Source organism: Ambystoma mexicanum, chromosome 2q (genome assembly GCF_040938575.1).
Source record: "Ambystoma mexicanum isolate Mex_15411 chromosome 2q, UKY_AmexF1_1, whole genome shotgun sequence".
In the NCBI taxonomy this organism is placed as follows: domain Eukaryota; kingdom Metazoa; phylum Chordata; class Amphibia; order Caudata; family Ambystomatidae; genus Ambystoma; species Ambystoma mexicanum.
Window position 1 is genome coordinate 1,234,529,012 of NC_090924.1, and position 26,127 is coordinate 1,234,555,138.

At 43.0% G+C, this 26,127-nt stretch overlaps 1 protein-coding gene across 1 annotated transcript in view; it reads left to right on the plus strand.

The window, feature by feature from the left end:
• THSD7A (thrombospondin type 1 domain containing 7A) overlaps positions 1-26,127 on the plus strand; it is a 1,346,262-nt gene that overhangs the window by 966,039 nt on the left and 354,096 nt on the right. The window contains exon 10 of the mRNA XM_069648630.1: positions 18,492-18,624. Within this exon, the coding sequence (XP_069504731.1) occupies positions 18,492-18,624 (133 nt within the window). The remainder of the gene's footprint in view (positions 1-18,491; positions 18,625-26,127) is intronic.

Consider the following 26,127-nt stretch of genomic DNA (forward strand, 5'->3'; position numbering starts at 1 on the left):
GCTCCTCCTGTCCTTGTGAACCTCCTTTATTATTTATCCCCTAGGTTTAGCTTGTTTATGCCCATACATAGCTAACTATGGCACACATATGGGCCTCATTACGACCCTGGCGCTAAGCGTAAAACGATGGCGGTAAACGATTACCGCCATCGTTTTCCGCTAGGGCCGATTACGACCCCTGACCGTTAACTACGATGCCATTAGCGGCATCGTAGACAACGCTGCCGCTAACTGCGCCAAGGGCGCGTGCACGCGACCTCCCACACCGTAACTAGCGCCATGGCGGTAAGGTACGCGAATGCCGACCCAAGCGGACATGCACCGTACGCCATCACCCAGCCCGTAAAGTACCTTACCGCCATGGCGCTAACAACGCCATCGCGAATCAACCGCAAAGGGACAACTTAAGTGAATGCAGCTGCCACAGGTGCACAGAAACAGCACAGGTGAAGGCAATACAGACACAGGAAGCACAAAAAGAGCACACCCCAGACCTGCCCACACCCAGTCACACACCACAATGCTACCGATAGGACTAGCAATGTTGGGGCTGGAGGACCTGATAGCAATGCGAGTGCTACAACAGCAACTACAACAACAACAACAACAACTACAACAACAACAACAACAACTACAACAACAACAACAGGCTGCACAGAGGAGACGCAGGAGGAGAAGGAGGGCAAGGCAGGCCCAGCATGCCCCACCAGCACAGCCAGTGCTACCACGCAGGCAGCCCCCAATCCCACGCGTCAGACCCAACCCATTCAACCTCACCGCTGAGCAGATCCACACCCTGTATCGACTGGACCGGGACACCATCACCACCATCGTGGACATGATACACAACGACATCGCCAGCATGATTGAAACACCCACCGCCACCCCCCCCCTACTGAAGGTAGTGTCCGTGCTCCACTTCCTGGCCACAGGCACCTACCAGCACACAGTAGGGCACTTGCATGGCATATCACAACCATCGTTTTCGCGTACACTGACGCAAGTGCTGGATGCACTCCTCAAGCACACAGATGACCACATCTCACTACCACGGACTGCCCAGGAGATTGCCAACACCAAAGTGGGTTTCCATGCACTAGCTGGCATACCTGGTTGCATCGGTGCCATCGACTGCACCCATGTGGAATTGACGGTCCCACGTGCCCAGGAGGTACCGTACCAGAACCGCAAACAATTTCACTCAATCAACGTGCAAATGGTCTGTGACTCCAACAGTATCTTCACACATTGTTGTGCCCGATTCCCCGGATCAACCCATGATTCATTGGTCCTGAGGAACTCAACATTACCACGCTACATGGAGCAACAGGCAGGGCCCAGAACCTGGCTACTCGGTGAGTCCAATGTCATGGGCATTGAAATGTGAAGTGGGTGTGTAAATGACATACCAATGCAGGGAGGGGAATTATGCATACTCCAACTGGCGGGAAGGGGGGGGGGATGATGCATGCTCCATCTGGCTGCGACTAGCATTAGCCACAACACACCCTGAGGCAGCATTCACGTCACCTGACACCTGCATACATGAGGCCTGACCTAAGAAGACCTGACATGTCAATGAAGGTGTCACCCAACCCTGACACAACCACCTACAAGTGCATTGACCATACCGTGACCACATACACTCCAAAGAAATGTACGTCCATGCACGTCACCAACAGCTCCTACTGAAAGGCCTGTTCCCCATGACTGTGCCCAAAGGAGGCACATGATGGACTGGAAGAACAATGCACCAAAACACAGACAGCAAGGCCCACAGACTGTCCCCATGGGCAACAGTCTTGTTCACTGGGGTAATGATGAGCCAGACTGCATTCCCGCTATCATGTGAATGCAACCCTCACGGGACACGTGCCAGGTCACCTACAGAAACAGCCTGAACGGACACAGTGGATCGGCACTCACAAGGCACATGTCACCCCTGCATACCTCGTGCCTTGGAATTCAAAAGCGGCACATGTGAGACATGTGGCACACTCTGTGAAAGTCGATTATAGAGGTATATCCAATAGACGCTCCATAAAGTTGCACCTAGAAATGTACCCAATAGCCTCTAGATAACTGAATTTAGAAGTGTGCCCAAAAGCCTCTCTATGGAAAATAGTATTTAGAAAACCGCCCATTAGCCTCTCGTGGGAAAATGAATTTTGTAGTTTGCCCGGTACCCTCTCTGGGAAAAGTTGCATTAATAAATGTGCACATTGAAAGAGCATATAACCCATCAAATCACACCACCACGCTTACTCTCTCCTTTACATCACCACTCAACTAGAACACAGAGATACTATGACACCATTCGGTATAACTGTTCCCATACTAACACCGCTTACTCCACATCAATCTATGTAAACACTGCTGGTTTCACACCCCCAGCCAGGCGTTTTCATCAGGCCTAACGCAGCCACATCCGTCCTGGATAAATCCTGCCAGAACGAACACATTATCCTGATCTCTCAACCACCACATCTGCCGCTAAGAAGCAGCTATTACACAAGTACCGCACGAGCTGCACACATACCCGGTGCTCACACGCACCTTTTGACTCTCCCTACTCTCTCTACTGATCTGAACTTCGGTACCCAAGGACTTTCAACCTACCAGCGCCTTCAGACCATACCAATGGTATATAAGGCGCTATATAAGTGCAAAATAACAATAACAATAACAATATAGCGGTTGCACGGTGTGAAACCAGTAGCACAGAAGAAACTGCTGCAAAATCAATGTTCAATGCAATTCATGGTGGCATTTCATGTACATCACTCAAGCTCATCCCTGACGCATACATTCTTGCCCACATACAGGTGATGCAGGCTATCCCCTGAAGAGGTGGCTCCTTACACCAGTCCGAAACCCACAGAACCAGCATGAGGAGGACTTCAACCGTGCCCATTCCCGTACGCGTGTAGTGATCGAGCAAGCTTTTGGCCTACTGAAGGCACGTTTCCGCTGCATCAGCAGGTCTGGCGGGGCACTCCTGTACCGGCATGAGAAGGTTGCAATGGTCGTCATGGCATGTGTCATGCTACACAATATGTGCGTCAGAAGAAATGTGCCCCTGCCCCCTGACGTAGAATTGCTACCACCTGACGATGAGGATGATGAGGCTGGGGATGGGGCACCACCTCAAGGAGACAGCGATGCACAGGAGGGGCGTGTCATGCGTCAGACTATCATTGACCAATGCTTCTAGCACACACAGCGTATGCGTGTCACATGGAGACGGCACTCGGCGCACTGTGTGTGTGTGGGACATGCACACTGTGGACTCTACAACAATGTAGCACATGGACGCAATAAAGATGTCAACACATTTGGTTTGTGGTAATGATAAATGTGTATTGCAACAGTGAAATCTTGTGACACACCCCCTCCCCCCTCCCACCTACCCCTGCACACCCCAACACCCCCCCAACCCCCTCCCACCTCCCCCCTGAACACCCCAACACCCCCCCAACCCCCTCCCACCTCCCCCCTGAACACCCCAACAATGGTGCAGTAGTGTCCGTGCTACAAGGTGCGGAGTAGTCCTGCTGAACAGGCAAGTCAAGGATGTGTATCCCCTCCCATGGCCCCTGGGGCACCCCTGGCCGTGCTGCGGAGAGTGCGCCCAGATCTACGGACGGGGCTGCTCTGTGCTGAGCTGGTGGTTGATGAGGCTCCACGCCCCACATCCGGTCGCATGTCCCTGATGGTGTGCACAAGTTCACTGAGTTCATTGCGCACAGCCGCTAGCTCAGTGCATATACTCCTTGTGGAGTTCTCTATGGCAGCTGTGACACGGTCAGCTGACCGCTCCATGGCATCCCTTGGCCCACCACACTGTGCCACATGTGCATTGAGGAGGTCAGTTAGTTGTTGCTGCCGTGTTGCAATGTCCTGTAGTGCCTGCTGGTTCTGCTGGCCTATGGCCAGTGCCATTTGCATCTCCGGTGCGATGCCCACCTCAGGCTGGGGGGATGGGGTGGCTGGCCATTCGTCGGAGTCGGACTGCCCCTGTGTGGCATCCGCCTGCAGGGGGCTTAGGGAAATTGCGGGGGAATGTGGATGGGCAGTGGGCCCTTCAACATCAATGTCCTCAATGCTGCCTGGCCCGCTGTCAGAGTCTGCCGCTATGGCTGCACTCTCCCCAAGGGTGCTGCTTGCGGCAGAGGCTGTCCCCTCAGTGGCCACAACTAGTGGCATGTCTGCTGCTGCTGCTGTGTCTGTGTCAGCAGTAGTGGGGGCTGGCACTTGCCTGTCCTCTACCCCAGGCAGGGTTGGTGGCTGCCGGTGGGTTCCCTTCCGGACGGCTGGGGTGGATGCCTGCGGGCTGGCCATTCTGGAGGAACAGGATGCGGTGTTGCCCTCTTCCTGGGGCTCTGTGTCGGAATCTGTGGTGGAGCAAAGGAGGGATGTGTTATTGATGGGTCGCGGACATTGGACGTGCATTAGGGGATGACATCTATACAGTCGGTGCATGCAGCGCATTTCATACAGGTTTGGTGGCTTTTGTGTGGAGGTAGCATGGTGCTATGTGTGTTCCAGCAGTTAGGGTGTGCATGCTGCTTGTTTGCAGGGTGGTGTTGGGATGTGTCTGTGCACGTTCACCTGTCGATGTGTTGCATGTGCACTATGGGGCGACTGGGTACTTCGCACAGTGGGGCTTTGTTGAGTGTGGCATGCATAGCTCTGGCCACCTACCTGCGTCTCCTGGGGTCGGCACTCCTCTCTCCATGGCTCCGACACCTTCAATGCTCTCCATCCCTATGGTGGATGCGCATATTTCCTCCCACGCCTGGAGCTGGATAGGTGATTCTGAGCCTCCGCCAGTTGACATGGCTAGGTTGCGGTTAGCCGAAATGATGCTACGGACACGGAGCCTCAGGTCGTCCCAGCGCTTCCGGCACTGCTGGGCTGTGCGGGGTGCGGCCCCCACTGCACTCACTCGCTGTGCCACTAGGGCCCATATCGCCTTCTTCTTCATGATAGCCGCCCTTGTCATCTGTGTCGAGAATACGACTTCCGCATTCTCTTGCAGGGTCTCTGCCAGCATGTTAAGTTCCTCCTTGGTGAAGCGGTCTTGGCGCTGCCTGTCACATGCCTTTTTTACAACTTTGGGCATGTTGGATGTGGTTTTGGGGTGGGTGATGGGTGTGGATGGTTATGGGGGCCGGATGAGGTATGGTAGTGGAGGATGGCGATGGATTGTGTTTTTGAAGATGGCCGCCATGCCATTTCCCGTTCCTGCGCGATGGCGCTATTTCCGCTTCCGCCTATTTACGGTGACCGCTAACTGCGGTGACCGCTAAGTACGGTGACCGTTATGGTGTGCGTGGCGGTAGTGCTCCATGGACGGTGTGCGATGGCGGTAAGGGCCGTTTTTGGCCCATTAGCGCCATGGCGTACTTTACATTACCGCCATGGCGTAAAGCACGTGCCCGATGGGTCAGAATTAGGTGCTATTTACGTCTTCGCTACTCGGCGTTAACGTAATTTACGCCATGGCGGTAATTTACGGAACTTACCGCCAGGGTCGTAATGAGGCCCTTGTCTTATTTTTTCATTCAGAAATACATAGTTTCTGCTCTCACCCATTGTTTGCAGTGATAGATTGATTTCGTCATTACATTCAGTTATTGTTTCCATTGGATTCTGAGAACTTTTGTTTCAATACACTACTGTCATGCTTCGTTATCAGATTCCTTAACTAATATACATTCACAGACTGTTGTCACACCCATAGATTGACTGATTGTCATGCCATTTAACTCACAGACGCTCACCAATTCGTTCATAGGTTGTACCACCTTGATATTCTTACGAGATTCCCAAAAAAACAATGAGAACTTTGCTGTTGAATTTTGTTATTGCCTTTCTACCTTTGCCTGGTGTGCATTGTGATATTTAGACCTTGCTAATTGCCACTAGAGTGTTTGTTCATTGCTATTTTCCACTGCCATGTTTGCAACTTTGACTCCTGTTTTAACCTGTATTAGTTGCAAAGAGTTTTTCTTTTTTTCACTCTGCTTTGTTATTACTTCCTAATATCATCTCACTTCCACATATAGTTATCACACCGACACACTGTTACTATTGTGCTCATATATTGTTTTACTTCCATACACAGCTTTTACACGTATACATAGAATGCACCCACAAATGGATTCTACCAATTGATTCAGTTACTGTTTTTTGAAGTTAAATGCTTTCTACCCATAGAATACATGCTTTCATGGCTATTGTGCCCTCAGCTTGTCTAGTGATTGCAATCCTAAGCTGCATAACTTGCTATAACTGCTCGTAGTGCCATAGATGATTGCCTCAATGGATTTAAACGCCATTTTAACATCTTCATTCGTAGAATGCTCTGTCTCAAGGGACTGATTGTGTACTAACAAATTGAATACCTTCTTGTACTACGATATTGCCTTTGTATTAAAAAAATACATAATGACCATAGAACACTTTTACACCCAGATACTTTTACATCAATCATGCATTGCCTCTTCCTCGAATGTGGGTGTTGCTAATATGTATCGATTTCACCATTTCTTCTCAACTCACAGATTGTCTTGGTTTCCATAGATTATTCTTGCTCCCATAGTTAATCTTTACCAATAGTTCAACAGCTATTGAATTTCTTTCATTGGAGGGGCATAAATATTTCCCAGGAATATGTGTGAGCGACCATGCAAAGCAAGGAATCGGGAACCAAACCTGGAGGACACAGGTGGGGGCTCTCACCCTGTGAACATTTTAATATATAATGTGTCAAAGTGGTGCACTTTACGTCACAAATTGTGAAGAAAGCCTAACAGTTAACAGTATAGGTGCATTTTCCAATGCATTTTCATGATGCCTTTGCCCACTGAATGTCAGTATTCTGCCAGAGTACACATATTTTCATAATGACTGTGCCCTTACATGTCCATGCTGGCTGCACTAATGCAGCATTGTCACATACAATGATACTCATATTCGCTTTGCCCATAATGCCAACAAGGATATTATGAGAAAACATGTCCATGCAGGCTCTGCCAATATATGCCAATATCCCCTGGTGATAACATTCTCCCGTTGGGTGTGCACTTTATTTCCAATATAAAACAATGCCATGTTACAGTAAGAAAAGATGCAATGACTGACTGCACCATTGTAGGCTAGTAAGGTCAAGTAATGTCACTCATCATGTTGGATTTTCTATCAATGCTAATAGAAAAGAGCACGACACAGTAAAACACCTGTCCAGACTGACTGCACTAATGAAGGCCAGTATGGCAGTGTAAGAACACTCACACTGGCTTTCACTGTTGGTCCTAGTAAAAAACAACAATGCCATTGTAAAAGAAATACACAGTCTATACTGGTTGCACCAAGGTAGGCCAGTAGGGCCAAGAAAGAGCACTCGTTCTTACACCAGTATAAAATGCATGCCACAGTAAGAAAACATGTATTTTCTGGCTGCCCCCCCCCCGTACATCTGATGTAAAAACAACCATCATCTTTCCTGTGCCCTTAACATCATTAAAAAATAATGCCACAGAAAGAGAATATGTCGTTGCTGCCTGTAGAAAATTACCCCCTGTAAGAGAACTCACTATGGGGGTTTTGTCTAAATTCCTTTATAAAATGCCTTGTCATAGTAAGAAAATATGTCCTTGCTGGTTGTTTACACGAATGTCCCTCCCAGTCTGTAGTATTCATCCCACACACACATTCATACAACCGGACATGCACCCATACTGCATCATTTATATTTGTGTATACATGCACACTGGTTGTGGCCCTCATACACATTTTCAGCAAGTGAGGTCCCACCTGCTACACATACATGAAAACAGCACAGAGCTGCCTCTATCCTCCATCAAAGTAGCTTTTTGATTGCTTTGCATGTGTTCACTCAACTCAATCTTTCACCTAGTAGGGCACATCTTTAACTGCGTTTGCATTAATATGTTCCTGGTAGAAATTGTACTTAATCTCTTTCTAATGTTCTATAAACAGTTGTCATTCCCTTTTGAGATCAGGATGGGGAGAGCTCACTTCCCCATGCTAAAAGTGTACTCTGGGGTTGGGGTAGGGAGATTATGATGCTCTCTCAGTCCCGTAAAATATTCACACTTCTCTGAAACATAGGGCTCCTGGTTCAGCTTTAACAATCAAACCATTGTAAAAAGTTGGCAATTTAGCTAACCTCAAATTACTTGAAATCCTGATGTTTTCCCATGACTGGTCCCTCAAATAATAAGAGTATCTAGTGGCATTGCACTCTATCATACACGTGTCTCCCCCTGAACCTTCCAAAAACCGTTCTTGTATCTGTAAACTCTTATCTCTCATTATGACAATGTGGAGAGCAGGTGACATTGCACACCAAACATTTATACTATAATTTGCTCCTTTGTTCCCCCTTAGAACTCCCACAGGAGAGCAGTGAACAAGGAAATTCAGATAGCAGTAGCTTCATCTAACTGACTGGCACCATTCTGATCTCTGCCCTTGACAACCCTCCCCACGATACTGTAAAGCGGGTGTAGCGTGAGGCACGAGTTCATTAGCATTGAGATGCAGCTGTTTTGACACCAGTTGCCTTCCACCTCCTTAGGTCCTCGAGTTCCTGCATGCATTGTGGGGATGAATGAGGCAGAAGCAATTGTACTTCCAGTCCATCTGAAGAGATAGAAGTAGAAAGTCATTCTACAATAGCAATATATCACACAGGTGCACAATGGCTTCCAGTGGCAAATGCTTTGTGCCCATTATGCTGACTCGTTAAACACATAGATGGTTAATATATCAGTGCATAATCAATGGCATAATCAATGGCATTGGCTAAATATAACCTTTAACACAATAAAAAAAATACATACATAAAACATGTGCAAAAGTTACTTATTAATTTGCATTACATCACAAGAAGAATCAATAAAAAGGCGCAGTTTTAAAATACTACTGTAAAATGTACTAAAAACTAGCTGTCAAGTATAGATTTCCTAGAATTATATCAATTCAATCGCTTCATAATTTCTTGCCATATATAGCAGACCGTGAAGTTCATGACCATATTTTCCCCAGCATGTTATAACTACCAAATTGGTTCGTGCAAATAAAATTCATGTCATGTACCAATTTCATATACCCTTTTTCATCGATGATAATTAATGCCATACAATCTGTCAAGAGGTGCCCAGCTTTTTCCGGTTCATTTCCGCATAATCTGCAGAGACGCTCTTTGTGAGGCATCCTAAGCCACGCACCTCTATTTACCATTGTAGGCAGCTGGTTCATCCCTAACCGCATTATGAACCTTCCCACTCTATTATTTTGTAAGTTGTTTATGTAGGGACACGCTGGTTCAATTGGGAATGCTTGTGTGTAGTATATTGCATAATTTGATTTCCCGTCTATTTCTATCCCATATTCTAGCCTTTTTTAATTTCAGGGGATTTGGTTGCAAGATTCTCATCAGATGCACAGGAGCAACCAATTGTATTCAGGAATACAACATTTTCTTTATGCTAATCACTTTGACCAGGGTGCCTACATAGCATACCCGAATGATCTAAGAAGAAAGAAAATATTGAATTTGAGTTATCTCAATTCTTTTTTAGCTTTATATAAAAATGACCTGCTGGAATAATTTTTTGGGTAGAGAGAGAAATTAGGCCCAATTCAAAACATATAGCTTCCATCGGTACTGCTTGTAACAGCCCTAGAGGGCTCTTCCGTAACCTTCCTTCTGTAATATCTAACCAGGCAGTTTCCTTAGCAGTGAAGACTTCAAAGCCATATAAGGCACTCAGAACAACACATGAGGTATATACCTTTATAGAACCCTCCATAGAGAAACCACTAGATTTTGAAATTAAAGGTCTAATTGCCTTAAACTTTGCGGTAGTTTTGTTTATTATAGATTTGGAGAAGACCAATGCATTGGAAATTAATATACCTAGGTAAGGATAGCTATATGCCTCGTCTATATATCTTCATATTTTGAACAGCCCCGTAGTATCTTTTTTATGGTTCTGCAATTGGATTTAATGATCAAAATGTTTGTTTTAGACAGGTTGATTTTTGGATTGTGGCGTTCAGAATATAATTCCAAGGCTGTGAGGCTATGTTGCATATTTAACGCAGTTTGATCAAGTATTATAATATTGTCTGCATATGATAGCCAGGTAATTGGTCAAGTTTTTATAAGCGTGCAGGATGATTTTTACAATTCTTTAAAAATTCATTCATGCTCAGCAATATAAATATTAAAAAAGATATGTGCAGCCTTGCTTTAAGTCAACATTAACTGATATTTGCTTGGTTAATGTACCATCCTGTTCCACTCTAATCTGGATTATATTCTTGAAATAAAAAGATTTAGTAAAATATAAAATGTGTGGATGTACATTTCCTGCTTCAGTCTTTTCCCATAGAATCTGCCTATCTCATATCAAAAGTCTTTGTAAAACCAATAAAAACATACATGAAGTGCATTTGTTTTGGATAACAAGGTGCTGCAAATTAAGTGCACAAGGGTTCAAATGGTAGTTAGGGTACTATATCCTTTACGAAAACCTGATAATTGGTTACTGACAATATTCTTTTCAGTGATCCATTGGTCAATATAGCCCAGGAGTACATTGCAAAAGATTTTGGCACTGCAATCAATCATTGCTAAAATTCTATAATTTACTCTCAAACCTTTTTTTATAAATTGGTATGAGCAGTGATTTATTTCAGGAATTGGGTAATTTGCAAGTAGTAATAATCACTCTAAAGATGATAAAAAGAATACTAGCCCATGCTTTAGGGTCAGTCTTGTTTAGTATAATAGGAAGGCCATTTGGCCCAAGGGCTTGCAAGGTTTTTAATAATTGTATTATTTTTTCTATATATTCATTTGTGAATTTTAAAAGTCTCTGTCGCTTATATTTAAATAGCAGGGGTTTTCCTTTGCTAGTTCTTCTCTGTGATATAGCGATAGCACATATTCTTTCCAAACAGAATTAGAGAGGGTTAATTTCTCTAATACCTAAAACACCAGCATTATGTGTATTAAAAATATGTCAACATCTCTGCATATCTTTATTCCTCATGGTAATATACATTGTTTTATATCGTGCTAAAATCATGGACCCCTATACATTTTGTATCAGATTATAATCCACATCTTTAGTTTTTTCCCCCCATCTTTTCGGAGCTGTAGATCTTGCACATTAGACTTTACCCATTGTGTCTTAGATCTTAACTCTTTTTTCTTGTTTACCACAGTTTGATCATAAACATTTTTGTGGGAACAGTGTTCATAGGTGATCTTCCTCTGGTTATTTGATAACTCCAGCATTATCTCGTGCATAATTTGGGAATAGTTACTTATATTCTCAAAGCTTTGGCAAGAGTTTTCCATCAGCACATCTAAGAACAAATGATACATTTTTTGCACATTATGTTTAGACCAATTTATAGGGTTACCATTTGTGTTTAGGTCAAAATGTCCCACTAACTGTTTTTTTTTTATACACTCCAACCGAAAACTCCAAGATGACATGATCATTCTTATTATTTGGTATGAGTTTGGAATGTTCAATCAATGAGAAACCCTTATAATCTGACAGTATACAATCAATCCATGTGCTTTGATGTCCGTTTGACCAGGTACAATGCAAATCACTTATGCTCACATTGACCACTTGGAACTATTGCCTGGGTTTTAAAAAGCTATGTATTAATATCCAATATCTGCTCCTCTGTGCCGAGTCCGATCGCCGACATATTGAATTAATTTTCAACATAGAAGTATTCTTGCAGAAAAGCAATCTTCTTATTTGGAAAGTAAGGCTGCTGATAATTCAAGTCTTGTGCAATGTAAAACTGCCCATTTGGTTGAGCATTTCTCTAAGTATCTATCGATGTCTCAATGTGACTTGTTATGACATTCATATTATCATTGCCTGGCGGGCTGTACACATTTATCAATAGGAGAGCAATTTTATTTTCTTCCCTCTGCTCTTCAACTAACACTGATTCAGAATTATAAGTAGGTACACGTTATCTGGCCTTCAAGTGAGCCGCAACTGCTAAAATCAAACCTCCAAATAGTCTGCTGTTTTAGTTTTTTTGAGAAAACCTTTGGAAGGTTACATAACCATCAGTATATAATTTCTTCCCTAACCAAGTTTCTTGTAATAAAATAATGTCTGCTGCAAATAACATTTAAATACCCAAAGGGTTAACCATAAAAGATCAGAATCCTCTTGTGTTCCATGATCTGATAACAATCTGACATGGGGCAACATAGTCGGTCATTCAACGTCTTCTATATTCTTTGATAAATATCTATTTTGCCTCTTAAAACTGTTCTTTTTAGACTGCATTGCTTAGACTGCCTTGGTCACAATGTCGATTATAGAGTCCTCTGATAACTGAACATCCAAACCCCTGGTGCCAGAGTCACTTTTTCCCCAATAGATATTGGTTTAGTCATTTACAGAAATATGTAGCACAATTTTAAAAATTCAGGTTCTTGGGTCATAATAAACTCAGGTATGATAGTAGAAACAAAATTGAGAATTATCCAGTTTGCGCTCCACGCAGTGCATGGTATATCTACTTGCTTCAGGTCCGGGATATTAATCTTTAGTAGTATGGCGAGCGGGTGCATAAACTCAAGAGCATTTGATCGATTCTGGAAGGGGCTGCCTGAGGTGGCATATAAATCTACTATTTTTATTTTGTTTGTGTTTATTTCCGAATAAATAGTAGCCAAATCAATCCTTGTATTATTAGGGTCTTCTGTGATGGTGGAGCTATTAAGATGTTTAAGAACTTACCCGGGTCACCGTGCATCTGTACTTTTTTCTAAGAACCCTGATGTGTTCTCTTCCCATCACTCCCTCGATTCGCTAATTACGGGAGTGTCAGAGCAACTCTCCTTGCTCTGTCTCTCTGTAGTATTCTTAAGGGATGCAATGAAGTTTTCTCTGATTGTTTCCAGTTCAGCCATATTTTTGCTAAGACAGTCTTTGTTAGGAACAAGCTTTAGTCCCGGAATATAACCATGAGGTTTGTTTTTTTGTGCATTATACAGTGATAGCTCAGGTCTTTTGAAGGGCTCTGGACACAGATTTTCTATTGGGAGTCCCAATCCTATTGCCTGCGGCGCCACTCTAGTATTAGAGCTTTGATTTATTCCTATGTCTGTATTTAGGTTGGTTAATCTTTCCTCTTGCTTTTGTTTCCCATCAATCTTGACTGTTTCTGGATTATTTGCTTGCTCCAGTATAGACTGCTTATCCCTATCCACTGCCTGTGAATTAATATTGGGGACAATTTGCGAGTCCTGAATAATTATAGGTGGGCATTTACATGTCTTATCACTACAAATTTCTTTCTCTATAAGGACCTGAGTTGAAGTAATCAGGGCTACTACTTTAGCATGCTTCGATTTCAGTTGTCCTGTTTGTATGTTTATACAAAGCATAACCAAGGCATTTAAGGTATCCATAGTGTCAGATTCTCAATCGAGGTCTTCTATACCAGATGAATTGGAGGAGGATCTGCTTTCCTCTCGTTGCCACAGTGACTCATAGGCATTCATGGCGATCGCTGCTAAATTCGGTGAGTTAGTAAGATCCGTAGATAATGTTGTGTGAATATTTGCAGACTGATGGTGATGAATCGAATAGTTTTTTCCTAATTTTGTAGGTTATATTCTGCTTGCAGTTCTAGACACATCTCCATCAGTTCATTGTCACAATGGTGGTTTGGTGATTGCTAAGGTGCAGTTACAGGACTCAAAATTATTTTAGTGGGTTCAGCAATAGATGGGACATATATTATGGATTTCATTGTGTATTTTAAAAACGAGGTAATCTTCCCTCGGTCGTTTTCACTAAAACCATTTAGTTTGCAGATAGATTCTGTGAAACCTGCGGCTAGCGATTTGGCTTGTTTTGATGGTCTTTTGTTTATCTTTTTTTTCAGAATGCGCATGGCAGCTAGCACACTGGAGCAGGCTGCTCAGTCTATAGATCGCAGTGGATATTTGCAGTTCACTGCTTGCCTTACTGAGTGTGATACTTTGACAGACAAGGAGGATTATGCGCAGTGTGCATAAACATGAGTGTTTGCTGTGTGAGGCGTGTCACAAGAGGCTCAAAGGTTGAAAGACCCGCAGTCACATCTTTCAAAGTTGTTTAGGAATGGCTCTATTTCTTATCGAATTATGAGCAGCATACAAAGCATGAGCATTTGATGCGGGAGGCGTTTCACAAGAGGCTCAAAGGTCCATTATTTCTTGTCAGATTTTTGTGACCAAAAGTATCAGGATTTGAAAGTACCTGCTGACTTCAGCGGAAACACTGTCTCAAACCTATGCATAGCAAAACCAGACAATATCCTCTGACGCCGCAGACCGCCTAACTGCTAGCAACCACTGCAACCATTATATGTCCACTTCTCATCTGCGCCGCGCTCCACACAGGACTGGAGCAATTATAGTGAAGTGCTATACCAGGGACTGCAAGGCTCCTCCTCACACAATAGAACAGAAAGAAAGACTCCACTGCAACCAATTCTTTGTCCACTTTTCATCGGCGCCAGACTTTTGCAATTATAGTGAATTGCTAGACCAGGAACTGCAATGCTCTTCCTCACAGCATAGAACAGAAAGAAAGATTCCACTGCATGTGGGCTTTTGGCGCATTACAAATAAACAAATAAATAAAAAGCCACTTCGTATTTTATCTCTTACAGACATTTTAAAATGAACCATTTCTAGTACCAGCAGCTTTGTTTTTTTATGCATCACTTTTTTGTAAAATATCATTAGATATGAGGGTATTAATGTAGCAATAATGGTTGATGAGTAGGGCTTGTCCAATTCAATGGCCGCTGCTTGTTAAAGGGCAGATCGAGGAAAAGCTGATGGGCCATTAACCATACACGCATTATCTAATGCTAAACACCTGTTTCTTAAGTGTGTATGCCTATTGTAAGTGCTACGCTTCAGCTTAAATACGTAGTTGACAAACTTTGCATGCCACTTGCATTCTTCCTGATTTGGCACTCTAGTTTTATTTTCCTAGGCAATGCCTATATCTCATTTTACAGTATCTTTAATATACCCTGGAGAATATATCATCAATCATCAGCTAGGACCATTTGTTTTGTTTCCCAATTACTGTTTTGGTCACCTAGGACAATGTGTCCCCCAGGCCCTTTCTCCATTCACCCCTGCCTACTGTGCTTCTCCTTTTCTCACTGTTATTTACATCACTATCTCACTTGACGATCACCTCTCTCGTCCCTCCGCTCCCCCCTAACCTCCTGTCTCCCCATCCACATCCTTAACTTTCCTCATAAATGTCAGGGAGGAAGCACCTCTCTCCTTGCTCCCAAATCCCACCTTCAGCACCTTTATCTGCCCTAACTGCCTCACTTCATCTATTCCAGAAACCACCTCCTCCACTTCTGACCCCTTATTAACCCTGCAGTGCGTCTCTGCAATGCCCAATGTCTCTGCAATAAATCCTAATTTCTCCCTAATAATTGTGATTCTCATCACTGCAAACTGTCTGTGTTGACTATCACCAAAACCTTGATTTTCCACCACCATGACAGTACTCTAGACCGACTTTGCCTCTTCCTCTCACTCCATTTTTCCCTCCAAAAAGGCAGTGTTGGTGCTCTGCTTAGATGATTAGCAAGGGCACACCATCAGCACCCCTCTCCTGCTCTGAGTTTACTCCCTCCTTCTCTGAGCACATCTCAGTCCAAGTCCTTGCTCCCCTCTTTCTATCCTTCACATCTACTTCCCTTTGTGCAACCTCAACTTCTTATTCACTCACTGAAAAGCCCCCAGGTGATACTACTGTTATCTTGCCAAAATCGCTAAGGTCCAACAGCTCCAACTTCAATCCACTCTTTGTGGCAACTCACTAGTCAACTTACAAACCTTCCTACCAACACCCAGGCATCACTCCCAAACCCATTTATTTTTAATTTTACACTTAGGGCTCCTCTGCAAATTTGGCCTCCCAACCAGTCTGTTATTCACATCATTATCTCTATAGCTAACACACTCTACCACCCCCCTACCATGCCCAGTCCTCTTTCCAAGGTCCACTTTATTGGCCCATACCATCTCACGTCAAGCTCTCGCTCCTCCACTTGCTCACTCCATTGATCTTACCTTTACTGAATTCAACTCTGCACTGCCAACCTCCTCCAATGATAACTACACAGCCTGCTGCTTTAACTCCTCTGTTCCACATCCTCAACCATGGATCTACACAGTCATCCAACTGCTAAGGACAACCATCCATTGCTGTTTAAGTCGCTGGTGCATAGATTGATCACCCACTCTCTTCACTGCCTTCAAGGACTCTCTATTCACCAGCTTAATACAGCAAATCATTCTATTTCTGTAGTATTGTTTACCCTCTCTGCTGCCAACCTCACAAACTGTCAAGGACCTTCCAGGCAATGCTTTCTCCCCACTAAAAACCACTCCTCCCTGCAAATAAATGTACTTCCTACTGAGCCATTACATTTGCCAAAATAGAGGACACCTTGCCCACCCTTATATCTCTCCCATCCCTATCTCATTGTCTTACTCCCTTTTTCCCCACAATCTCCTCTTTATCCCACTTTTTCTTCACCCCCCTACTGAACTTCTACCACTACATCACTCTACCAACCCATCTTTTACTCCAATCACCCCCTTTGCAACACAAATTGTTAATTAATTTGCAGCTGAACCTCTGCTCAACACTCAACCTTATTCTACCTCTTTATATCAAATTGTAAAACCTCAGACTGTTACAAAACATCCACATCATACCATTTCTAAAGAACCCAAGTGCCGACCTCATCAACCCATTATTCTACATACCTGGCTCTCCTTTCCTACCATTTTAAAATGCTTGAGAGGCTGGTCTTCAACCGCATAGTCGGCAACCTTGAGGTGCACTCACTTTATAACCTCCTCCAATCTCGATTTCAGGCCAGTCTGCTGAGACTGCTCTTATCCACATACCAATTCGTTTACCACTACCAACCACTCTCACCTCTCCTGCATTCTCCTCCTTCAAGACTTTTCCTCTACTTCAAACTCTTTCCCTCCTTGGCTTCATGGAAACTGCATTTGAATGGTTGTCCTCTCTCTGATCCATCTCAAGGGGCTCCAGTACCTCCTCACCAACAGCTCTCCCCATGGACATTCCTGAAGGATCAATCGAAGGCCCACTTTTCTTCACCCTGTACTCCTCCCACGTCTGCAAACTCATTTGCAGACAATGCTCACGTTGCAGTCTACTTTCTCTCTTTTACCCTGCAATCATTGATTACATACCCAATTGCCTAACTGCTACTCACCACTGAATGTCTCTACACTGCTTCATTCTCAAGTCCTCAGATACGGAAGACAGATATATCCCTGCCTCCAACCCCAATCCCACTCTCCCGTCCCCCATTTCCCCCTGACCGCCTCAAACACTCTCCCATGGCTTACCACCTTGGCTTGCAACTCTTTGTCAGTGAACTTAAACTAGTCCAGTTTATTACGGTGACTGTCAATGCAGCCAGATTCAACCTCCTAACATGGGAAAATCCACCCATACCTAAATCACTACCCTTCTCTCACCTTGTGCTCAGAAACTGGACTATTGCATAAGCCTACCTCTTATCCTACCCCTCTACTCTTCTGGCCTCTCAAAAAAGTCTTCAACTTTGTAAATCATGCTCTATGGAACGTTCCCAGATCCTGCACCTCTAGCTACCGTCACGATGTTGGATGGTTCTCCCTGCAAAATCACTCCATCTTTGAATGCTGCTACTCATTAAAAATCCATCCATGATCTAGCCCTCCCACAACCTCACTGACTGCATCTAAGTGCACTCTCCCTCGCAAACTCTCTGCTCCTCATCCCTGTGTATGTTATTAGTCCCCAAGTCCTCCCTGTGGCACCTCCTTTTCCCTACTTGTCACACCCTACCGTAATTCTCTCCCCCAAACTCTCAACGCCATCTCTTCAGTGTGACATTTCCACAGCAGTAGCTCAAACTTCACCAATGGAAGAGCCCACCTCCCTCCAACATAACTCTTCCACCCCCGCCCTCCTTTCCATACTAATTACCTGACTACCCTTTCATGGAATTTGACCTCAGGATCACTCTTTAATCTGTAAATGTGTAAATACTAGCCTCAGGTTGGCAATGTTAAATACATATTATGTTCTCCAGTCTCTGCCTCTGTTATATGCTCTCATTCTTACCCCTTTCACCACCCAGTATACATCACTCAATCAAACAATGCTCTTATATGAAGGCACCTTATCTTAGGACTGCCTCTGCTCTCTGATTGTGCCTACTTTTAAAGTAATTTATGTTCAAAATGACACCCAAATCCAAATATAAATACAAAAATGTACAAATATAAATGCAATCTAAAAATGCTACTCTAAATTAAAATGTTATTTTATTGTTCTCTACAGGGGATGTGTTGGTGAAGAAGCAATCGCGCAATCGTGTAATCATCCAGCTCCCCTCATATGGGGGGCGGGACTGCCCAGAAACGTTGTACGAGGAGAAGGAATGTGAAACTTCACCCACCTGTCACAATTACAGGTAAAGCCACTACTGATTAGGGCTGGGCTCCTGCACCCACATAGACATAAAGTCCAGGCCTGGTTTTCAGAGTGACCAAACAGAATGGAAACAATAGTCATGCAACTGTTTCACATTGCGCTTCTTTGTAAACTTGCTGAATAACCTTCCTGGGCTCCTTTGCATTGGAGACTACTGTGCCTGTCTTTCAAGGCGGTGTTTCAGGTTTAGCTCTTGGAATTCACAGCGCAGCTCCCTAAAGGTGGCCTGCAAGGCTGGGAACATGGACGTCAAAGTTAATATATGCGGAGCGCAATGTAATTAGCAGCAGAGCTTCTATCCAGGGAGCCAGTCTGGTGGCAAGGTTCACCTTGCTTGATTAGCAACAGTGTATTTTTAGTGTGGCAGATGCGCTTTTCACGGGTACACATATATATATAAATATATATATATATGCCTAACACCACTTCAGACCTGGTGGCGGGATTTCCGAGATGTCTGCTCATTATACTCCACACGTGTTTTAATTACCCCCGTTGAAATGGGGGAGTGTTTTCTGCCATGTAGCACCAGTTGGCTGCGAGCTTCATTTAGACATGATCGTGAAAGAGTCACTTCAACACTCTACCTTTTTAATTAGCAGTCAATATTATTCGCCATTGTAGACAAGCACCTGTTCTTTTTTACTGAACACCCTCTCTGCAATGAGAATTCAAGGGCACTTCTTTTGGCATGATTGTTGCTTACTGAAAACCAGTCGTGCTGCCGGACTACCTATCACCGCGGATTCAGAGGTGTACTGAAAGCGCAGATAAAATGCCAGTGTATGCCAATACAGAATAAAAGTTGGTGATACATATCTCTGCTTTTGCAAAAAATAAATCAATGCTTCAGGAAATTGTTTTTTATCAAAGCGGAATAATTTCCGCCTTATTTATGTCTGAAACATCAGACGTGACAGGTACATGCTGTACAAAAACAAGTGAAAAACAAGATGTGTTCGCAGTCTTTTAAATCCAAAACAAAACTACAAAATTGAGCACATTTGCTCTGACATGAAACAAGATAATTGATTAGTAAAAATGCGTAAGATATATATTTATATGACATCACAGATGTATCAGGCATTAGTATATTTGCAAATCAGATAAATGGCTTTAGAATTGGGTACACAAGCAACAATGGCTACATCAAGCTGACAGATCATACATGAAATACATTAAATGGGCTCTAGAGCTTTGCTGTGTCGTACAGTAGGCGTGAGTGATGTTAGAATTGTCAGCCATTATGATAAGTGTTGCTTTTATTGATACAAGCTCATGTCTATGACAGACTTCCTCTTCTCACTCAACTAACACTCAAGCAATAAACCCCTCTGGGGGTCAAGCTTTACTCTGGATTTACCATTAGCCCCAGGGCATTACCAGACCCTGTAATGCCCCCGCCCCCAGGAGGCGTTTATTGCTATAAGCATCAAAGAATGCTTTTACGGGATGGGAACAAGATGGCTGCCATGTTCTCAGCACCAGCAAGTGATGAGGGAGCTGCAGGTAAGTGGGGCGGGTGGGGTGAGAGATTAGGGGAGGTGGACATTTGGGGCTCACAGGCAAACACTTACCTGCAGCCCGGCAGACGAGATAATGGCCTACCGCATCTGAAGAGGCTTGGAACACAGGCTTTACCTTGAGTCAAAGCTCCTGTGTGAGCTTCCAGATTGGCTGGCAGACCACTAGACCCTGCACCCCGTTGCCAGGGTGCTAATGTAACTAATATGCTACTTGATCATTTGACATACAGATCTTACCCCATGTCAAACCCTCTCTGTCCCCTCAGAGCAAAGTTCAACCTTTAGGAATGATGCTAATAAAGGCAAGAACAATGACTATATAAGTGTGTAACCGCATTGCTTTAGTGCAGGTCTTTACAACCTTTGGCTCTCTATGTGTTTTGGTTTGCAGCCAACTTCAGCCCTAGCCAGCATAGTCAATGATCAGGGATCATGGGAGTCATAGTACAAAACACATAGAGAGCTGCAGGTTGCAGGTCCTGCTACTAGTGTCATGAATCAAAAAATTCAGCTACTGTCTGCCTTAAATTCACAGCTTTTGGTCAATTCGCTGAAATGCGTTAGGTATTTCTATCTTAGTTTGATGCATTTTAATTCCAAATTATAGTTTACACTCCAGCACTTGCCAGCAGTTCTGAAAGCTTATAATTTGCCTTGGCAACCACCTTTTTGAGGGAATCGTCTAGTATGATACTGTTTGACTGATGTGGGCACCATCTTCAAGAGTGTTTTCAAGTACTTTGCAGATCCCTAACTACTAGCAGAAATTATTGGCACGCTGAGTTTCTAGACTGAGAAAAGAACGTTTCATGTTTGACATTCCAACTGTTTGGACAACTGGTAAACACTCAAGTCTGAGATATATAGAATGGCTTAGAATTCCATAAAACACTAACTGTGCCCAGGATATACACCAAACTAGCTCTGCTGTGTCAGATTCATGTTTGCTAGAGCAATTCATGTAATTACCAGAGAAAGAACATACTTATGGTGGGATGATTAGGGAGTGAATGCTGTTTTTGTTTGTGTTTTTTGTTTGTGTTCTTTGTTGTAAAGGAATCTATAAAAGGAAATAACATTTTACATGTAGTCGTTTGAACACTATACTATGTTCATTTCGGATAATCAAGTCCAGTAAGTATTGTAGTCATTATAAGAATGGTGCACCTCTCTTACGGCACAAAAGCATGTAAACTAAACATGGAATACTCAGATGAATAATGTTCTGATTGATGATTATCACTTAAAGATTTAAAAGTTAGTACACTCCTATCTTTTGAAATAACCATCCCGTTGAGAAAGGAAGAAACTGGCAAATATAACGAATGAGCATTCCTGTCTGCATTGCATAAAAACAAAGAGCATTCTGGGAGCGTAAGAATAACAACAGAGCTATACACTCTGGTCTTGGTGCTCATTTAATTTTCACAACACTCGCCCTAGCATTCAAATATGTGTGCCCCTGGAACCACATATATGCATTTGGACAGACACTTAATTTGGATATGAGGCTAACATTACTGCGGCATCTGTAACTCTGTTGGAGTGATAGAGCAGTCTAGCTTTTTTAGGTAGAGAATTTTAGAGGTTGGTGGTTCTTACTGTGAGCATGCTAAGTAATTCACAGATGTCCTAATTAACATGATTGTTATCCTGTATGTGTTGTAAATTATTTCAATCCAGCATTTTCAACTAAGTCAATGCCTAGTCTGGGATGCCCAATGGAAACCCTTATTTATATATTTTTATGTCAAAAGTTCTTTAAATCTGGATGATGACCCTTATATAATGCCCCTCTCTTTGGATCTCCCCGACGTTACTGAGCCAAGAAGTAGGTTTATTTTACAAATTAAAAGGTTTATTTGAAGAATTGAAGAATATAAATATCACACTTTTATGAATATCTGAATAGCACACTTATGAATATGAACAATGAGCAGCAATGGGTAATATTACAATATCAACAATCTCTTTAATCAGTTAGGAGTAGGAATAGGAAGGATAAGGTAGCAGAGAATACTTTTTATGGTTCAAAGAAATGCAATAATAAGAAAGAATGCAGCACAGAAATAAAACTTGATATGATTTCCACAAAAGACAATATGATCACTCTTTCACCTGTGACTAGTCACTCCCCCCACTATGCAATATGAAGAGATGGAAATGAGGGCACACAGATTTCAGGAATACAATTAATAATGCAGTTCAATCCCAGTTCCCCCAGCAAGCTTAAAGAGACACAGGAATGATTTTAAAACAGGTCAATCACTTTTAAATGTATGTTGCAATGAATGGGAAAATGCTAAGAATGATTTTAATTCACTAAAGGAGGCTCAGGATAAGTGAGAGTTACTTTGGATTGGTTCAGGTCAACACTAGCAATGATTTATGAAGGATTATCAGATTGAAAACGAAACTCAGCAGTTGCAAACAAGAAACAGCTATTCTGACATGTGGTAAAATTGAGCCAAATTGCAATTCGCAGCAATTTTTCTGCGTGCGTGAAGCACGATTATGGAAAAACTATAAGGAATTTGAATGTCGTTTTAGGTTCGTTAGAAAGCTTAGGACAGTTAAATTTCAGTTCTAGGACGTGCGGTTCAATAGTTAGAGAGGTATTAATCAAGGCAGATTTTACAGAAATAAAGTCAAGATTTCCAAATGAAAGAGGCGCTTTAAAGATTTGGAATCAATATGGACTTATACTAAGGAGCTATGAAGAAGCAAGGCACTCAACGGGCAGCTACCAGAACAGCGGCGCCTCCGCTCTGACTTCTGTCTGTCAAAACATTTGTCCCTCTTCAGAAAAATATCAGCACATAGATGATTGATGCTATAATTATCAAGGATTATGTGGAGGAGAGAAGAATTTAGGATATACAAAAGATATTCAATAATGCAGTTATGGATAGGTTAGAGTGGTTGGATTAGGTTACTTAAATTAAGAGATGACTATGGACAGTTCTAGACTAGATACTCACTCCTATGGCTTTGGAATGGAGTGGTCCCCGTCAAAGATCTGATCAAGGGTTTGGCTGGGATTCTCTCGCCACCGGGTTCTGCGTTCTGGGTTCTGGGCACTGGTTTCTGCTCTCAGCACAGCACTCTGGTCTGGATCTGACAGGTTCTGGATACAGCTCTGCTCTCTGGGTCTAGATCTGGTTTCTAGTGCAGGGTTCTTAGCTAGAATAGCAAAACAGCTCAGCCAGGCTGTTGAATGGTTTGGTTGGGCCCCGTGGAAGTTTAGGTATTAGAATCAGGTTGCAAAAGATTCTGAAGGCCTGCTGAAAAAGGTTCAGCTTGTGGGTTAGGCCTCTCTGCTTCAAGGTTCTAGAGTTTGGTTCCAGAGCTTGGTTCTGGAGTCTGGTTTCTGGATCTATGTCTGGATCTTCCTGCAGGGTGCTTCACCAAGAAATCAGTTGAGAAGTGGAAAGTGTGTGTCATGCCTGTCCTCAGCAGTCCCTATTTATGTATTTCCAAAGTGGGTGGGAAGGCTGATTCTCTATGCCCAACCCTCTAAGAATCTGGTAGGTCAGAGGATTCCCTGTCCCCTGATTGGAGAAAGAAGCAGTGTGTCATCCTGTGCCATGTTTATGGCTTAGGGGAAAGCACTCCCCTTTGACCCTGTACAGTATATCTTATTTTTCATAAAACACATATTTACAATATACACAACTTGTTAATACTACATAAATTACATGACAGATTGCCTAAGGTACATTGCTGTTCAACTCTCATCTTCCTAAGAGCTTTGGTTCAGAAATGACAACTTTTTTCGCGCTTTTGGTGGGTTTCTCAATATTAATTCTGCACCAATTTTTATATATGCATGCACACCCCATCTGGGCACATTTCTGTCATTCTTTACGTTCCTAGCATAAACACAGTAGCTACAATATGAATACATTCCGGGGTTTAGTCTCAGAACAACGCACGGATTCAAGCTTAGTCTTAAACTGTTAGTGAATTTTTCATTTTAACAATCTCAAAGTTTCACATTTTTGTCAGTTCAGTGCAATTTGTTATAAGCATTTTTCTAAAGCATATATTTAATCCCATGTTAAGTCCACATTTCAGTCTGGTCCGCCTCCAGAGCTGGGCTGACTCAGAGGTCACATGTCATTCTTCCTGCCAGCAGTTTGTTGTCAGTCACACCCGAATTAGAATTTCTATTCAGCTCAAGGGCTCCATTGTTTGCACTCAGAGCAACAGGCCAGGGTGCCTCTCCTAGTTCCTGTTCACACCAGCCTGCCAATCTCTTAGCCAAGGGCAGGGGGAAGTTTCCTTTGTTCAGGGAGAGGTGTGGAATTTGTTTGAAGCACAGTGTGGGAAACTTTAACTCCTAAACCCAATGTCTAAAAATGGTCTTATCTTATAATATAACTCACATTTTGAACACATACATCAAATAATGTCTTACTTCAAGCCTTTTCAGAATATAGTTTTGAATTGTCTCCACCTCTTAGGCTTCTGATAGCAAGTCTTTCTTTGGCATAGTCTGGGGTCAATGTACAACTTTACACAAAATGGTTTTAAATCGCCGGCCTCTGATAGAGGTGAGTAACGGTATTACACCCATTTTTGACAGATTTCTTCCAGCAAGCAATCCTTAAAATTGGACTTTGTTCAGATAACATACACTTCTGTGGACCTTATATTTATGTAGATTCTTGCAGGAGAATGATGTTGACCACCCAACAAGGAGGTTGGATCTTTTTGGGTGGTTTGTGAGCCATGATTTTTGCAAATTTGACACCAAATAAAAACGGATTTTTGAAACAGCTCTGCTTCTTTTGCAATTATTTTGCTCTGTGGGCAGCCAAATGATGGGGTTTGGCAGTGGTCTCCTGTGTTACAACTGACATAGGCAAAAGTGGATGGCAACCTATTTTTCAGCTTTTCGATGTGCACTTTCTGGTGATTTCGAGCGAGCAGCATGCTTTCCAGCGGCCATTTCGGGGGTTTCTGCTGCCAGCAATGCACAGTGATGTTGCAGGGCTTGGATTAGTGGGTTGAGACATCCCACAGTGTGTTTCGAAAAGCTCTTTGTAAAAATACAATATTACCCTTTTTTCTTTACATACGCGATTGTACTGCACTATTGCAAATACCTTTTTGTCTGGTGCCACTGCAATATGTCATCGGATGTTGGCTATACTAACCATGTAATAACCATGTATTTCCCTATGAATGTCTGCATGCATAATGTACAGACCAGAATTTGCATCTGTTTACTATACATCTGAGTATTTAAGGAATGCTGATAGCTTAAATATGAAGAATTTATTTGGAATCTATTCTGCTGGTATTGCTTGCAGCTTCATGTCGCTGTCCTGTTTCCTAAGGTCTATTTATATTTGATGTTGGAGTCCATTGGAATCATGATAAAAGTACAAGAAACCTGTTATGTGTGCATCTAACGATGCATGAATATATTCATGCCTTTGCAATCATGCACAATCATTTTTATATATTTTCCTAATATGTGATTATTCACTGTATAGGGGTGCCTATGAGCAGTACTTAGAGCTACTGCATTAAGCAGTAGCTCTAAGTCACAAAGTATTAGTGCCTCAGTTAGTTAAATAAGGGTAGCTAGGCATCTGTCTTGGGTAAGAGGGGCTGCCTACTCCGACATAGTTCGAGAACATGAAAAAACACATTTTTCTGCAGATTTGTTCCTCAGCAGCATATTTACAACATTCAAGTTCTAAAATTGTTTTCCTATGTTGGTTAAAACATAGTGCCTCAGTACATGTTTGGTGTTCATTTTGTGTTAATTCTGTCCAATAACTGGCGAACGTGTTTACATTTCCCATCACTTGGTTCTGCAAACGTGCCATTGTATTATGAGTGGTGCTAACTCAGCGCTAGTCCTCATTTTTGGAGTCCATCGGAATCCATAGGGATTTTATATGATTTCCCATGAGCAGTAATTCAAACACTGTAAACCTCAC